Source organism: Triticum aestivum, chromosome 3D, assembly GCF_018294505.1.
Source record: "Triticum aestivum cultivar Chinese Spring chromosome 3D, IWGSC CS RefSeq v2.1, whole genome shotgun sequence".
Taxonomy (NCBI): domain Eukaryota; kingdom Viridiplantae; phylum Streptophyta; class Magnoliopsida; order Poales; family Poaceae; genus Triticum; species Triticum aestivum.
In genome coordinates this window covers 510,317,010-510,332,208 of record NC_057802.1, presented here as the reverse complement: position 1 = coordinate 510,332,208, position 15,199 = coordinate 510,317,010, and the positions used below count along the sequence as shown (strand labels likewise).

Here is a 15,199-nt window from a genome sequence, read left to right as displayed (position 1 = left end):
CCCATATCTCCTCTATGTAACCATAATATGTGACCTTTTGCCCATTCTCGGTTGCTGCATCAAAGCGGACACCACTGTTTTGGTTGGTGCTCTTTTTATCTTGGGCGATGGTGTAAAATGTATTCCCATTTATCTCGTACCCTTGGAAAGTCGTTATAGTCGAAGATGGTGTCTTGGCCAACATGTACAGCTGATCTCCAACATCATTTTCATTCATTAAATGTTTTCGCAACCAACTGCCGAAAGTCTCCATGTGGGCCTTTCTAATCCAGGATTCAGGCTTCCCCGGGTTGTCCGAGCGTAAAATATTCTTGTGTTGCTCGAAGTACGGAGCCACCAAGCTGGAATTTTGCAGAACTGTGTGGTGTGCTTCAGTCATAGAATGACCGTCCATACATATCATTGATTTCCTTCCGATCGTGCCTTTTCCTCTTAGTCTCCCCTCGTGCCGCGATTGAGGAATACCAATCGGCTTAAGGTCAGGAACATAGTCAATACAGAACTCAATTACCTCCTCATTTCCATAGCCCTTGACGATGCTTCCTTCTGGCCTAGCACGGTTACGAACATATTTCTTTAATACTCCCATGAACCTCTCAAAGGGGAACATATTGTGTAGAAATACAGGACCGAGAATGGAAATCTCTTCGACTAGGTGGAGCAGGAGGTGCGTCATAATATCGAAGAAGGATGGTGGGAACACCAACTCGAAACTGACAAGGCATTGGACCACATCGTTCTGTAACCGTGGTAGATCTTCTGGATTGATTACCTTCTGAGAGATTGCATTGAGGAATGCACATAGCTTCACAATGGCTACTCGAACATTTTCCGGTAGGAGCCCCCTCAAAGCAATCGGAAGCAATTGCGTCATAATCACGTGGCAGTCGTGAGACTTCAGGTTTAGGAACTTTTTGTCCGCCATGTTTATTATTCCCTTTATATTCGACGAGAAGCCAGACGGGACCTTCATACTGCTCAGGCATTCAAAAACAATGACCTTCTCTTCTTTGGTAAGAGCGTAGCTGGCACGACCTTGAAACCATTCCGGATGCCGGTCATCTAGGTCTTTCAAAAGTTGCTGGTCCTGCCGTGCTTCCTTTGTATCATTTGTCTTCCCATACACGCCCAAGAAGCTTAGCAGGTTCACGCAAATATTCTTCGTAACATGCATCACGTCGATTGCAGAGCGGACATCTAGGACTTTCCAATATTCTAGCTCCCAAATATAGATTTCTTCTTCCACATGGGTGCGTGCCCGTCAACTCCCCGCGGAACTGATTGTCCGCCAGGACCCTTTCCAAAGATGACTTTCAAATCCTTGACCATATCAAATATCTCAGCACCAGTACGTTCCGCAGGCTTCGGCCGGTGATCTGCCTTGCCGTTGAAATGCTTGCCTTTCTTTCTTACGTTATGATTTCGGGGAAGAAATCGACGATGACCCAGGTACACGTTCTTCTTACAATTACCCAAACGTACACTTTCAGTCTCATGTAAGCAGTGCGTGCATGCATTGTATCCCTTATTTGTCTGTCCCGAAAGGTTACTGAGAGCAGGCCAATCGTTGATGGATACAAAAAGCAACGCTCGTAGGTCAAATTCCTCTTCTTTGTGCTCATCCCAGACACGTACACCAGGTCTGCCCCACAACTGTAAAAGTTCATCAACTAATGGCCTTAGGTACACATCGATGTCGTTCCCGGGTTGCTTTGGACCTTGGATGAGCACTGGCATCATAATGAACTTCCGCTTCATGCACAACCAAGGAGGAAGGTTGTAGATGCATAGAGTCACGGGCCAGGTGCTATGGCTGGAGCTCTGCTCGCCAAAAGGATTCATGCCATCAGTACTTAGACCAAATCTTATGTTCCTTGCGTCAGCTGCAAAATCTTTGAACACTCTGTCGATCTTTCTCCATTGCGTTCCATCAGCGGTGTGTCTCAACTCCCCGTCGGACTTACGGTCCTCTTTGTGCCATCGCAACGACTTGGCATGCTTTTTGTTCCTGAACAGACGTTTCAACCGTGGTATTATAGGAGCATACCACATCACCTTGGCGGGAACCCTCTTCCTGGGTTTCTCGCCCTCAACATCGTCACCAGGGTCATTGCCTCTGATCTTATAACGCAATGCAGTGCATACAGGGCATTCATTCAAATTCTCGTATTCACCGCGGTAGAGGATGCAGTCGTTAATGCATGCATGTATCTTCAGAACCTCTAAACCTAGAGGGCAGACAACCTTCTTTGCTTCGTACGTACTGGCGGGCAACTCGTTATTCTTCGGAAACATATTCTTCAACATTTTCAGCAAATTTTCAAATGATGAGTCACCTACACCTTCCCGTGCCTTCCATTTTAGCAAATCCAGTGTGCAGCCCAGCTTTTTCAGACTATTATCGCATCCTGGATACAACGACTTTTTGTGATCCTCTAACATGCGATCCAAATTCTCCCTATCCTTGTCAGTTTCGCAGCGTCTCCGTGCATCAGCAATGGTCCGACCAAGATCATCAGCGGGCTCATCATGTGCCTCTTCTTCACCTTCACCTAACCCTTCCCCACCTTCAGCATCATCCTCCATGAAAGTATCACCGAAATGATCATGATAGTTGTCATCAATATCATCCCCTTCTTCATCTTCTTCCATTCTAACCCCTCTTTCTCCATGCTTGGTCCAACAATTATAGCTTCGCATGAAACCGTGCCGAAGCAGGTGCATGTGAACGTCTCTTGAGGAGGAGTAACCCTTCTGATTCTTACAGACAGCACATGGACAGATAATAAAACCTCGCTGCTTGTTCGCATTTGCCACTACGAGGAAATCTTTCAAACCCGTAGTGAACTCGCCGGAGAGTCGGGGACCGTACATCCATTGCCGATTCATCTGCATTATTATTATATAAAGTATATAATTAACCATCATGCATTTGTTAAACTAACTAGCTAGAAATAATACAAATTAAACAATGAAGTACACACATGCATATTTTATCAATGACACATGAAAGGTTCAAGTTGCTAACCGCGATCGCGGAGGAAAAATAAATGAGAAAGCTCAAGTGTGGCTCGGACACTTCATATCATGTTTGTTTCATGCTCTCGGGCATTTCATCGAACACCTTGTGTGCATAGGAGGAACCAAAAGCAAACCCACCACCCCCCTTCTGAATTGTGGCTAAGTGAAGTGAGCTGAGTCCTATATATAGGGATGGGCCTTTAGTCCCGGTTGGCCTAGCCAACCGCAACTAAAGGCCTTCGGGCCAGCCTGAGGACCTTTAGTCCCGGTTGGCCAGGCCAACCGGGACTAAAGCCCCTCCCGTCCGCCAGCTGTCGACCGAGCGCGCTGGGCCCAGATAGTTGGTCGCGGGTCTCCTCCCGAACCGCGACTAAAGACCCCTTTGGTCGCAGTTCGATTATTTTAGGGACTAATGGGGCGTATGGAAGCCTCTGTTTCTACTAGTGACCGTCCCCAGCTTGCACAACAAACAACTCCCACATAAAAAAAATAAGAGTCAATTACATCACCGATGCTTAAACTTGACGAGAAAAGTCACTTTAGTGCTAAAACTCGTGGGATACATCAAATTGGTGCAACAACTTGGCTCGGATACGAAATCGGCGCTAACTAGGCACGCCAGCGTGGTGTTGAGCATGCTGTCAGCGACTAGACGGTGAGAGGTGGGCGTGTGGACTACTTTTGGCAATTTTGGAGGCCATAGCCTGCCGTGAGGCGTCAGCGCTAGCAGAGGATCTCTCCCTTCAAAACTTCGAAGTCGCATGCGATTACAAACCAGTGATTGAAGACATTAAGGAAGGCCAAGGATGTGCTCACCTGTCAGTAGTCAAAGAATTTTTCTTCGTAGAACCAATTTTCATAGATGTAATTTTATTTTTGAGGGCAGAGCATCTCGAATGTTGATGCTCACAATCTTGCCAAACACACTCTCGCTTGATTCGGGTCGCCACCTGTGGCTCATTAACCCGCACGATCCAGTGCATATCCCTCTTTCTATTCACGTAGATCAATAAAGTGTTTGGTAACCCTTTAAAAAAACGTCCCAGCTTGCACAAAAGACAAAAACACATGAATCTTGAAGCACAAGTATCCGAAGACGACCGGGATGATTGAGACTTTGCTAAATCTCAGTTGATTGAGTTTTAGCCGAACCATAGAAAAATATTATCGTTACACTGTATTCAAACAAACCACATACAGAAAAATTTGAAAGAAATACTCTCTCTGTACACAAATATAAGACGTTTTAGGTCATTAAAATGTCTTGCACTTGTTTATAGAAAGTACAATTCTATAAAGTCCAACAAGAAAGAACACCCCTGGAATATCTAGCTAGAGAATGAAGAACAGGTTTAGCGGCTCCCATCAACTTAACCTAGCCAAGCTATTTCTGTTTTGTCTAGCCGTCCTGAACGTGTGATTCTGACGTTTCACAGTTGGCAATCAGCATGATAAGCCCAGCACAGACAAAAGGATAAAAGGGCGAGCATAACAACACCAAGAGGGGATGCGGTGCTTTCTTGAGAATCAAGCCGCCCAGGACAAAATCGGTGATCAACACGGTCCCCAGGGTAACCAGAAAACCCTGCAATGACAGAGAGACGGGTGTGAGTGGAGTGCAACCATGGCCAATTTGACCTTCCGCTGGACCCAGAGCATAATTGAACGTGAATTGAAGATCGGTTGAAGTAGGTGTACTTATTAAAGTACGATCTCGACCTGGTTCTGCCGTACGTACCTTGGTGAACATCTTGCAGGAGGTGCACTTGTCACGGGGTGGTGGTCTTCTCGTCGCCGACGACGGTCGTGGATCCGTTCCCTCCGGCGGCAGCGGGTAACCGACGACGGCCGCCGGCTTCCTCTGCCCGCGCTCGACGTCGTCGATCAGCGGGTAGCCAAGGGCCACGTCCCCATCGTCGCCTAATCCCTCCATGCCGCGGGCGCGCACGGCGAAGTCCTCGGCCGCGCCAGCCATCATACGCGGTTACGATCGGGAGCAGGTGCACGTACGTGGTGAGGTTTGAGATGGAGATTAACTCGTGTCTGTTGGGGCCATCCAGGTTGATTTGTTTTTTTTTTTTGCGGAAAGATTTGTTAGGTATTTGGACCGGTACCGAGGAGCGCCATTTAAACCATCCCCATTTGTTGGTTTGGAAAATGCTCAGATGGGGCGCCGGATCACGCGCATCAATCAGTCGTGCTCCGAAATAAAATCACCCTACTCTAGCTTGCTGCCAAGGATTTTATTTAGCTGCTGATCTCAATCTTCCAAGCATGCACGTAGCTACTGATTGTTCTGCCACTATTAGTCATCTCAAGGGGAAGTACAGAGGAGCATCGTCACTGATCATTCGAGAGATCCAAGAAAGGTGGAGTCAATATCCTGAAGCGAAGACAGTGCATGAAGGGAGGGAGACAAACTTTGAAGCTCATGGTCTTGCCAAGGCGGCACATCTATAGCTAATGGCCGTCATGTTCGGCATACTACCACTCCAGACCTTATTTGTATTGATGACACTAGAAATTGCAACAAAAAAATTATATAATTTTTAATGGTTATGACTGCATTTTGCTGCATCACCGAGATACACTATCACTCTCTTCGTGAAATCATGAATATTTTATAAAACTCGTGAACATATTTGAAATTGTAAACATTTTTTAACTCATGAACATTTTGTACTATTTGCAAACTTTTTTTAAAAAAGATGTGAATAATCTTTAAACAATTGTTTTGAATCGGCGAACATTTCTATAGTCAATGAACTTTGTTTGGAAATTTGTGGAACAATTTTTTAAATTCACAAACATTTTTTTATTTAACAATTTTTTTAAATGATGATTAATTTTAATCAACGAATATTTTATGAATGAATAAACTATTTTGTAAGTTACGAATAATTTTTGAATTTTTAGGATATTTTTCCATTCATTAACAATTTTTTAATACATTAACTTTTTGAAAATCATGAACATTTTTTGATTTCGTGAATATTTCTTTTCAAAATTTCAAACATTTTTTGAATAAGCAAACATTTTTTTACAGCACACTTTAGCCGTCCGCTATGCATTGATGCTTCTGTGGGCCTGCGCTGAATATGCCCAAACCATCTTAGACGATGTTGGCCAAGCTTCTCTTCAATCGGTGCTATCCCAACGCTATCTCGTATAACATCATTCCGAACTAGGTCTTCCTTGTGTGGCCAGACATCCACCGAGTTGTGTAAACCAACTAATCCTACGAGAATAACCAAAGGAGACTGATGTCTACTACACAACCTTCTTCTTATAGACGTTGTTGGGCCTCCGAGTGCAGAGGTTTGTAGGACAGTAGAAAATTTTTCTCAAGTGGATGACCTAAGGTTTACCAATCCGTGGGAGGCGTAGGATGAAGATGGTCTCTCTCAAACAACCCTGCAACCAAATAACAAAGAGTCTCCTGTGTCCCCAACACACCCAGTACAATGGTAAATTGTATAGGTGCACTAGTTCGGCGAAGAGATGGTGATACAAGTGCAATATCGATGGTAGATATAGGTTTTTGTAATCTGAAAATATAAAAACAGCAAGGTAACTAATGATAAAAGTGAGCACAAACGGTATTGCAATGCGTTGAAACAAGGCATAGGGTTCATACTTTCACTACTGCAAGTTCTCTAAACAATAATAATATAATTGGATCATATAACTATCCCTCAACATGCAACAAACAGTCACTCCAAAGTCACTAATAGCGGAGAACAAACGAAGAGATTATTGTAGGGTACGAAACCACCTCAAAGTTATCCTTTCTGATTGATCTATTCAAGAGTCTGTAGTAAAATAACACGAAGCTATTCTTTCCGTTCGATCTATCCTAGAGTTCGTACTAGAGTAACACCTTAAGACACAAATCAAGCAAAACCCTAATGTCACCTAGATACTCCAATGTCACCTCAAGTATCTGTGGGTATGATTATACGATATGCAGCACACAATCTCAGATTCATCTATTCGACCAACACAAAGGACTTCAAAGAGTGCCCCAAAGTTTCTACCGGAGAGTCAAGACGAAAACGTGTGCCAACCCCTATGCATAAGTTCAGAAGGTCACTGAACCCTTAAGTTGATCACCAAAACATACATCAAGTGGATCACGTGAATATCTCATTGTCACCACAGATAAGCACATGCAAGACATACATCAAGTGTTCTCAAATCCTTAAAGACTCAATCCCATAAGATAACTTCAAAGGGAAAACTCAATCCATTACAAGAAATAGACGGGAAGAGACATCATAAGATCCAACTATAGTAGCAAAGCTCGCGGTACATCAAAATCGTGCCAAATCAAGAACACGAGAGAGAGAGAGAGAGAGATCAAACACATAGCTACTGGTACATACCCTCAGCCCCGAGGGTGAACTACTCCCTCCTCATCATGGAGAGCGCCGGGATGATGAAGATGGCCACCGGTGAGGGATCCCCCCTTTGGCAGGGTGCCGGAACAGGGTCCCGATTGGTTTTTGGTGGCTACAGAGGCTTGCGGCGGCGGAACTCCCGATCTAGATTATTTTCTGGAGGTTTCTGTATTTATAGGAATTTTTGGCGTAGGTCTCACGTCAGGGGGGGGGGGTCTCTGAGTCGTCCACGAGATAGGGTGACGCACCTAGGGGGTAGGGCGCGCCCCCCACCCTCGTGGACGGCCCGGGACTCTTTCGGCCCAATTCTTTTACTCCGGGGGCTTTTTTTGGTCCATAAAAAATCATCAAAAATTGGCACGTCAATTGGACTCCGTTTGGTATTCCTTGTCTGCGATACTCAAAACAAGGAAAAAACAGAAACTGACACTGGGCTCTAGGTTAATAGGTTAGTCCCAAAAATCATATAAAATAGCATATAAATGCATATAAAACATCCTAGATGGATAATATAATAGCATGGAACAATCAAAAATTATAGATACGTTGGAGACGTATCAAACATCCCCAGCTTAATTCCTACTCGTCCTCGAGTAGGTAAATGATAAAAACAGAATTTTTGATGTGGAATGCTACCTTACATAATTTTGAATGTAATTTTCCTTATTGTGGCATGAATGTTCAGATCCGAAAGATCCAAGACAAAAATTTAATATTGACATAAAACAATAATACTTCAAGCATATTAACCAAGCAATTATGTATTCTCAAAATAACATAGCCAAAGAAAGCTCATCTCTACAAAATCATATAGTTTGGCCATGCTTCAATTTCGTCACAAAAAATGCTCACATCATGCACAACCCCGATGACGAGTTAAGCTACAGGGAGGGAGGGGAAAATGCGACGCAGGACTCGCCGGACGTGAGGGTTTATATAGGAGGCCGGTAAGCATTGGGATTTGGGGGGATTTCACCGAGTCGGGCGGGAAGCTTGCGCGGGAACCTGCGAGGTTGCGCGGGAACGGGCTCACCGATGATTCATTGGCGCCACTTCGAGCCACTGTTTGGCCAAAAGAACGCCCCCGCGCGCTGCGCAAGCTTGTGCTATAAGCCGTCTTCGACAGCGGGGTGACAAGACGTACGAGAGGAGGACGAAAGGACACGTATTAGAATATAACTTCTACTTCTGTACTATTATTTTTCTTCCTGGTGTATGTGGCAGAACAACATGTATATCTAATATCTTCAGGTTTTAGGATTTAAATGTCCTTTGTTTTGTGTACCAAATGGTTGTCTGAGTTTTGTTTGCTTATTCCATTAGATCGTGAGCAAATTAAGACATATATGTTAATGTTGCAATTGATAGCATTTCCTGTCATATTGTTGATTCTCTTACAAATCTTACCATCTCGGATGGTGTTGACAAGGGTGCAAAGCAATCTGCATCAGAGGTTTGGTACCGGGTTTTAAGAGAACATTTGCCCTCATGAAGCTCCCACTTTGTGGTTTGTGGCCATTGCAACTATGGCTAAGGAGGATACCCGTCAGCGCTAGCTCACTGCTTGCCTATGTAATGAATCTATATTTCCAACCCTTTTGTTTAGAGCAAGTAGAACAATGCCTAGAAAGAATGAAAGACCGTTTCTAATTACCTTTGTTGCATCTAACCTAACTGCCATGCCTATGTGACCACAGAAGCAAACACCTTTTGTTTCATCTGTGGCGTAGTCTAGATTTAGTTTCAGTGATATTTCAACCCTTTTGTTCTTGCTCTGAAGAACAAGGCATGTTAGGCTTTAGACGATTGTAATCATCTATGTGCTACACATCCTTTTGTGGTCGTGCATTCTAAATGTAATCAAGCACTTCCTAATATTGATATATCCCCTTAGTTTTATTGGTACTGTTGCATACTTGTCATAACACTACCTATGTGTCATGTTTGATATGATAAAGCAATGTAAGTAAGCTACCATAAACTGGTCTTATGCCTCGCTTATAACACTATGCATTGCTTGTATATAAATATTCTGTTGTGCATAGTATGCTATTATCAAATGATCTCATTACTGCCTATTAGTCGATCATGACACCAAGTATCTACTTCCTCCGCTCCCAAATACAAGTCTTTCTAAAGATTTTAATACGGACTACATACAGAGCAAAATGAGTGAATCTACTCTCTAAAATATGTCTATATACGTTGATATGTAGTCCTATTAAAATCTCTAGATAGACTTATATTTAGGAACGAAGGTTAAGTAGCAATCACATATACATGGTTTGAATACTCGGCTCGCTCTCGCTTTTTGCGCCATAGGCACAACGGGTCTTCTAGTGAATAGAAAGATTATAAATATGGCGCATCTTCTAGAGTTGATCTAACATGTGAAAACCGTCCAGCACATGCGTCACAGATAATGGAGGCGGCCCTGGATGAAACGTGGCTTGATAAATAAAATACCCTAGAAAAAGACTAAAAATAAAGAATTGGAATATTCTAATAATAGCTAGGTATAAAGAATTTATAAACAGATGTGGCAGCTCTCATCAAGTTGGACCTAGCCCACCTGACTCTCTATCTCTGAGGTTTGACGCTGCACAACATATAATCAACAGGACGAGTCCAGCAAAGATTACGAAAATGAAGGGGAAACATATCAGCACCAACAGGGGATTCGGTTGTTTCTGTAGAAAGATGGCCAGGGAAAAGTCGGTGACCAATACGAGCCCGAAGGTAACCACAAAGCCCTGCAGCGATAGAAAACGGAGGCACGGATTTCTCAAATTAAACAGAAATAGAAAAAAATGTGCGCAACCATGGCCAATTTGATGGATCATGGATGCAACGATCTGGATCTGCTCCAGCGCGACGTACGTACCAGGGTGAACATATTGCAGCAGTGGTCGCAGTAGTCGTGGGCCCTTATCTCGAGCGGCAGCGGGTAACCGACGGCGGCCGCCGGCTTCCTCCGGCCACCGTCGTCGATCAGCAGGTAGCCGACGGCCACGTCGCCATTGTCGCCTAGTTCCTCCATGCCTCGGCCGCGCACCAGACGTGCTCGGCCGCGCCAGCCATCATATGCCGGTGACGGCGCGCGGCTGGAGCACGTGTTGGTGTGTGAGACGCGCCGGAGGAAGCCGTGGACCGTGGTGATCAATCTAGGCAAGGCACACGATTAAAGCGTTGAATCTGTTCGGACCTTATCGAGCTTGATTTGTATCCGGGCTCGAACGTAGCGAGGGGTGATCACGTGTACGCAGATCAATCTCTTTATGGTGTCGTCTGCGGATGTGTACCTGCTGTCCTTACGGTATCTCCGATGCAGACCCCTAAAACGAACATATTTGTTTGTGGACTTGTCTATAAATAGTGATACAAAGGCCGACCATCCATCTCGGTGCCTTCGCTGTAGCAGTCGGTGGCAGGGAAAAGAATCTCAGTGCATCCGCTCCGATTAAGGCTTTTTAGTCCTCGCAGGTATGGCGCTCAGACGGATGGCGGCATTTCTTCTTCGAGTTTGTCTTCCAGACTCCAATCCTCCTCTACTACTTTCGTATGGACGTAGCCGACGAAGCTCCGGCGTAGATTTCCGCCGTCTCCTTGGGGCGATGAGGTTAGGGTTTCTCGTTATATGGTGAGATTTGGTGTCGGGTACTTCAGATCTATGCAAGGGTTCAACAGCGACAAGTATGGCTTCAGGGCATTGGTCCTTAGGGGCATGTGCACGAAGACTTCTCGGTTGTCATTGACAAGGTCAAGCCGGCTTTGATAGGTGGGCAGCATAGCGGCTTGTTCTGGCGGCAGTAGTGATCGTTTGTTGGCCTTGGAATTTCGATGTAATTTTAATTATGTTTGAAATCCTTTGTACTTTCGGTGAATTTTTATAATAGATCTGATCCTTTTCGGAAAAAATACACGATAAGTTTTAGCATTAAAATAACTATTCTCGTCAAGTTAAGCACTGATTGTGTAACTGACTCAAAAAATAAAACATAAAAGAAATAAAAAAATGAAAATCTCATCTTTTTTAAGTCCTAGAAACCTATATACTAGCACTCCCCTCTCTACTAGCTGGCAGCTGCAAAATAAAAACGGGCACATGACACAACCAAAGGACAACAAACAGCTCCCACATAAGAAAAAGGCCCACAAACCCCAATATTGTGGGCAAAAGGGCCGCAGTCATATATGGGCATCCCTGTTTGCCGACACAATATAACAAACCTCTCAGCTTGCACAAAACACACGAATCTTAAAGCACAAGTATTCGAGGACGACAAGGATGACTGAGACTTTGCTAAATCTCAGTTGACTGATTTTTAGCCCAAACATAGAAAATTATTACCATTCACTGTATAAACCACATAGAAAGAAATTTAAAAGAAATGCCCCCTTTGTAAACAAATATAGGATGTTTTAAAGAGTAAGGCGTTTTGGTGCCCAGACTCATCTCCACCCAATTAGAAAAGAATTCATAGAAAATTGAAAACAAATTCAAAAAAATTCAAATTTTTTTTGCGGTAGACAATTTGATGCGTGAGGCCCGCTCCAAATTTTAAGTCATTTGGACATTTGAGCAGCTCTCAGCAAAAAAGACAAATCGAACCAAAACAGTACATGAACAGTAAATATTTTTACATACCCCCAATTTGTCTTTTTTGCTGAGAGCTCCTCAGATGTCCAATTGATTTGAAATTTCGAGCGAACCTCACACATAAAATTGTCTACCACACAAAAAAATGCGGATTTTTTTGAATTTTTCTAGTATTTGTTTTGATTTTTTTCGTCAGCATGGATGCAGATGAGCTCGGGTGCAGAAATGGATTTTCGTGTTTTAGATCACTACTTTGGTGACCTAAGAGCATCTATAGCCAGATTTTGCAAATCCGGCCCCTCAAACGCCCGCGGACGCGACTGGGCGCGTCCGCGGATAGTGACCGGCCACGCCTCAAATTAGTCACTCTGTTCCGCCTCTCTCATATTTCAACCCATAGATCCATACAAAGCATGCAAAAGAAATCCTACGTACTGCATACTACGTACTACCCTAACTATTATCGTTACACTGTATTCAAACAAACCACATACAATTTTTTTTGAAAGAAATACTCTCTCTTTACACAAATATAAGACGTTTTAGGTCATTAAAATGTCTTGCACTTGTTTATAGAAAGTACAATTCTATAAAGTCCAACAAGAAAGAACACCCCTGGAATATCTAGCTAGAGAATGAAGAACAGGTTTAGCAGCTCCCATCAACTTAACCTAGCCTGGCTATTTTTGTTTTGTCTAGCCGTCCTGAATGTCTGATTCTGACGTTTCACAGTTGGCAATCAGCAGGATAAACCCAGCACAGACAATAGGATAAAAGGGCGAACATAGCAACACCAAGAGGGGATGCGGTGCTCTCTTGAGAATCAAGCCGCCCAGGACAAAATCGGTGATCAACACGGTCCCCAGGGTAACCAGAAAACCCTGTAATCACAGAGAGAGAGAGACAGGTGTGAGTGGAGTGCAACCATGGCCACTTTGACCTTCCGCTGGATCCAGAGCATAATAGAAGATCTATTGACGTACGTACGACCTCGATCTGCTTCTGCCGTACGTACCTTGGTGAACATGTTGCAGGAGGCGCACTTGTCACGGGGTGGTGGCCTTGCCGCCGACGACGGCCGTGGATCCGTTCCCTCCGGCGGCAGCGGGTAACCGACGACGGCCGCCGGTTTCCTCTGCCCACGCTCCACGTCGTCGATCAGCGGGTAGCCGAGGGCCACGTCCCCATCGTCGCCTAATTCCTCCACGCCGCGGGCCGCGCCAGCCATCATACGCAGTTGCGATTGGCAGCGGGTACGTGGTGATCAATCTGCTAGGCAGGGCAGGTGAACGCGTACGTAAGAGGTTTCAGATGGAGATTAACTTGTCGTAAATCTGTTGGGGCCATCCAGTTTTTTTTTTTTTGAATTGTATTTGGACCGGTACGGAGGATGGCCGCCCACGGAATTAACCGGATTGTTGCATGTGACAGCTGGTAACCCTGACGTAGTATGATCGCCTCTATTTTTTTCAACAAAGTATAATTGAAGTCGCTCATATACACAAGCATACACTCAACCTCTATGAACGCACACACGCACACCCTACCCCTATGAGCAATTTCAAAAGACCGAGCCGGCATATCATCTTGACGGTTTAGGAAATCATCACAGGTGTCTCGCAGTTGACAAGAACGTCTCCTCTCACTGAACGAACATCGTCGGAAGGCTGAAATAAATTCAGGAATAATGCGAGCATCAATATATGTTAGGATTTGAACTCTGGTGGGTTAGCGATACCACTGTCCTTCAAAGCATTCAAACAGAGATTGGTTTCTATTTGATATCGTGATTCGTACGTGTGTGTAGGTGGCTTGCTTGCATCTTGGAAGACCGCGCTCTTAGGGGGCATCTCCAGGAGCACTCTTTAAACCATCCCCATTTATTGGTTAGGAAAAGACTCGGATCCGGCACCTGACCACGCGCATCAATCAGTCATGCTCTGCACACGCTATGCGTCAGTGGATCCCATGCACCATCCTATCCCCTCAACATTACCTCTTTCCTTTTCTCCAGCCAATCATTCTCCATGCAACGCGACCTCAATCCACCCCCTCTATTCTTCTTCCCTGGCAACATCAATCTTCCCCCGTCCCCCCATCCCCTCTTCCTCTCTCACCGAAACAAGCCGACCCAATCCCACACTCCCTCCCAACTCCGGCGACGTTGGCGCTACACGGGGACCCCAAACAGGGAGTGCGTCGCATGCGATTGGGACACCAAGGGGATGTCACGAGGCCAGGCTACACGACAGTGGCCATGGGCATTGTTTATGTTATCTCCAAGCATACATGATTTTAAATTCGGAAGAAGGAGAGAGATACACGAGAAGCTTTCAGATACAATTTTCAGAAGGGAAGAAGGGAAAAGTTTCTTTCTCTAGTAGATCATGCCCCGTTCCTAATGCAGGAACTATTTATCCTTTCTCCCTTTGCTTGTGATGTACTTTGGGCTTTGTGAAGGAAATATGCCCTAGAGGCAATAATAAAGTTGTTATTTATATTGCCTTATATCATGATAAATGTTTATTATTCATGCTAGAATTGTATTAACCGGAAACTTGATACATGTGTGGATACATAGACAAAACACAGTGTCCCTAGTAAGCCTCTACTAGAGACATGTGTTGTCATTTGATGAACGGGATCACATCATTAGAAGAATGATGTGATGGACAAGACCCATCCGTTAGCTTAGCATAATGATCGTTAAGTTTTATTGCTATTGCTTTCTTCATGTCAAATACATATTCCTTCGACTATGAGATTATGCAACTTCCGAATACCGCAGGAATACCTTGTGTGCTATCAAACGTCAAAACATAACTGGGTGATTATAAAGATGCTCTACAGGTATCTCCGAAGGTGTTTGTTGGGTTTGCATAGATTGAGATTAGAATTTGTCACTCCGGGTATCGGAGAGGTATCTCTGGGCCCTCTCGGTAATGCACATCATGATAAGCCTTGCAAGCAATGTGACTAATGAGTTAGTTGCGAGATGATGTATTACGGAACGAGTAAAGAGACTTGCCTGTAACGAGATTGAACTAGGTATGAAGATACCGACGATCGAATCTCGGGCAAGTAACATACCGATGACAAAGGGAATAACGTATGTTGTCATTACACTAGTAGAAAACAGGGCATTGGTTCGGCCCTCGTAATACCATTAATCCCGGTT

At 44.4% G+C, this 15,199-nt stretch overlaps 3 protein-coding genes across 3 annotated transcripts; all 3 read right to left on the bottom strand.

The window, feature by feature from the left end:
* Window positions 1–4,207: 4,207 nt before the first annotated feature.
* Window positions 4,208–5,096, bottom strand: LOC123075126 (uncharacterized). The gene is made up of 2 exons (XM_044497798.1): window positions 4,760–5,096; window positions 4,208–4,606 (listed from the first exon to the last, which is right to left on the bottom strand). Exons 1-2 carry the CDS (start codon window positions 4,997–4,999, stop codon window positions 4,421–4,423), a joined length of 426 nt encoding a protein of 141 aa, XP_044353733.1. The 5' UTR covers window positions 5,000–5,096; the 3' UTR covers window positions 4,208–4,420.
* A 4,779-nt stretch (window positions 5,097–9,875) lies between these two features.
* LOC123075125 (uncharacterized) lies at window positions 9,876–10,648 on the bottom strand. Its single transcript, XM_044497797.1, has 2 exons — window positions 10,306–10,648; window positions 9,876–10,174 (listed from the first exon to the last, which is right to left on the bottom strand). Exons 1-2 carry the CDS (start codon window positions 10,459–10,461, stop codon window positions 9,974–9,976), a joined length of 357 nt encoding a protein of 118 aa, XP_044353732.1. The 5' UTR covers window positions 10,462–10,648; the 3' UTR covers window positions 9,876–9,973.
* A 1,934-nt stretch (window positions 10,649–12,582) lies between these two features.
* On the bottom strand, window positions 12,583–13,349 carry LOC123075124 (uncharacterized). Its single transcript, XM_044497796.1, has 2 exons — window positions 13,037–13,349; window positions 12,583–12,902 (listed from the first exon to the last, which is right to left on the bottom strand). Exons 1-2 carry the CDS (start codon window positions 13,250–13,252, stop codon window positions 12,717–12,719), a joined length of 402 nt encoding a protein of 133 aa, XP_044353731.1. The 5' UTR covers window positions 13,253–13,349; the 3' UTR covers window positions 12,583–12,716.
* Between the last annotated feature and the right edge of the window lie 1,850 nt (window positions 13,350–15,199).

Bases quoted from the DNA above. Each gene is read 5' to 3' on its own strand.
- LOC123075125 (XM_044497797.1), bottom strand. From the start codon at position 10,461: ATGGAGGAACTAGGCGACAATGGCGACGTGGCCGTCGGCTACCTGCTG. The intron at 10,175-10,305 runs GTACGTACGTCG...CTATCGCTGCAG, and splicing joins GCTGCAATATGTTCACCCTG to GGCTTTGTGGTTACCTTCGG.
- LOC123075124 (XM_044497796.1), bottom strand. From the start codon at position 13,252: ATGATGGCTGGCGCGGCCCGCGGCGTGGAGGAATTAGGCGACGATGGG. The intron at 12,903-13,036 runs GTACGTACGGCA...CTGTGATTACAG, and splicing joins CCTGCAACATGTTCACCAAG to GGTTTTCTGGTTACCCTGGG.
- LOC123075126 (XM_044497798.1), bottom strand. From the start codon at position 4,999: ATGATGGCTGGCGCGGCCGAGGACTTCGCCGTGCGCGCCCGCGGCATG. The intron at 4,607-4,759 runs GTACGTACGGCA...CTGTCATTGCAG, and splicing joins CCTGCAAGATGTTCACCAAG to GGTTTTCTGGTTACCCTGGG.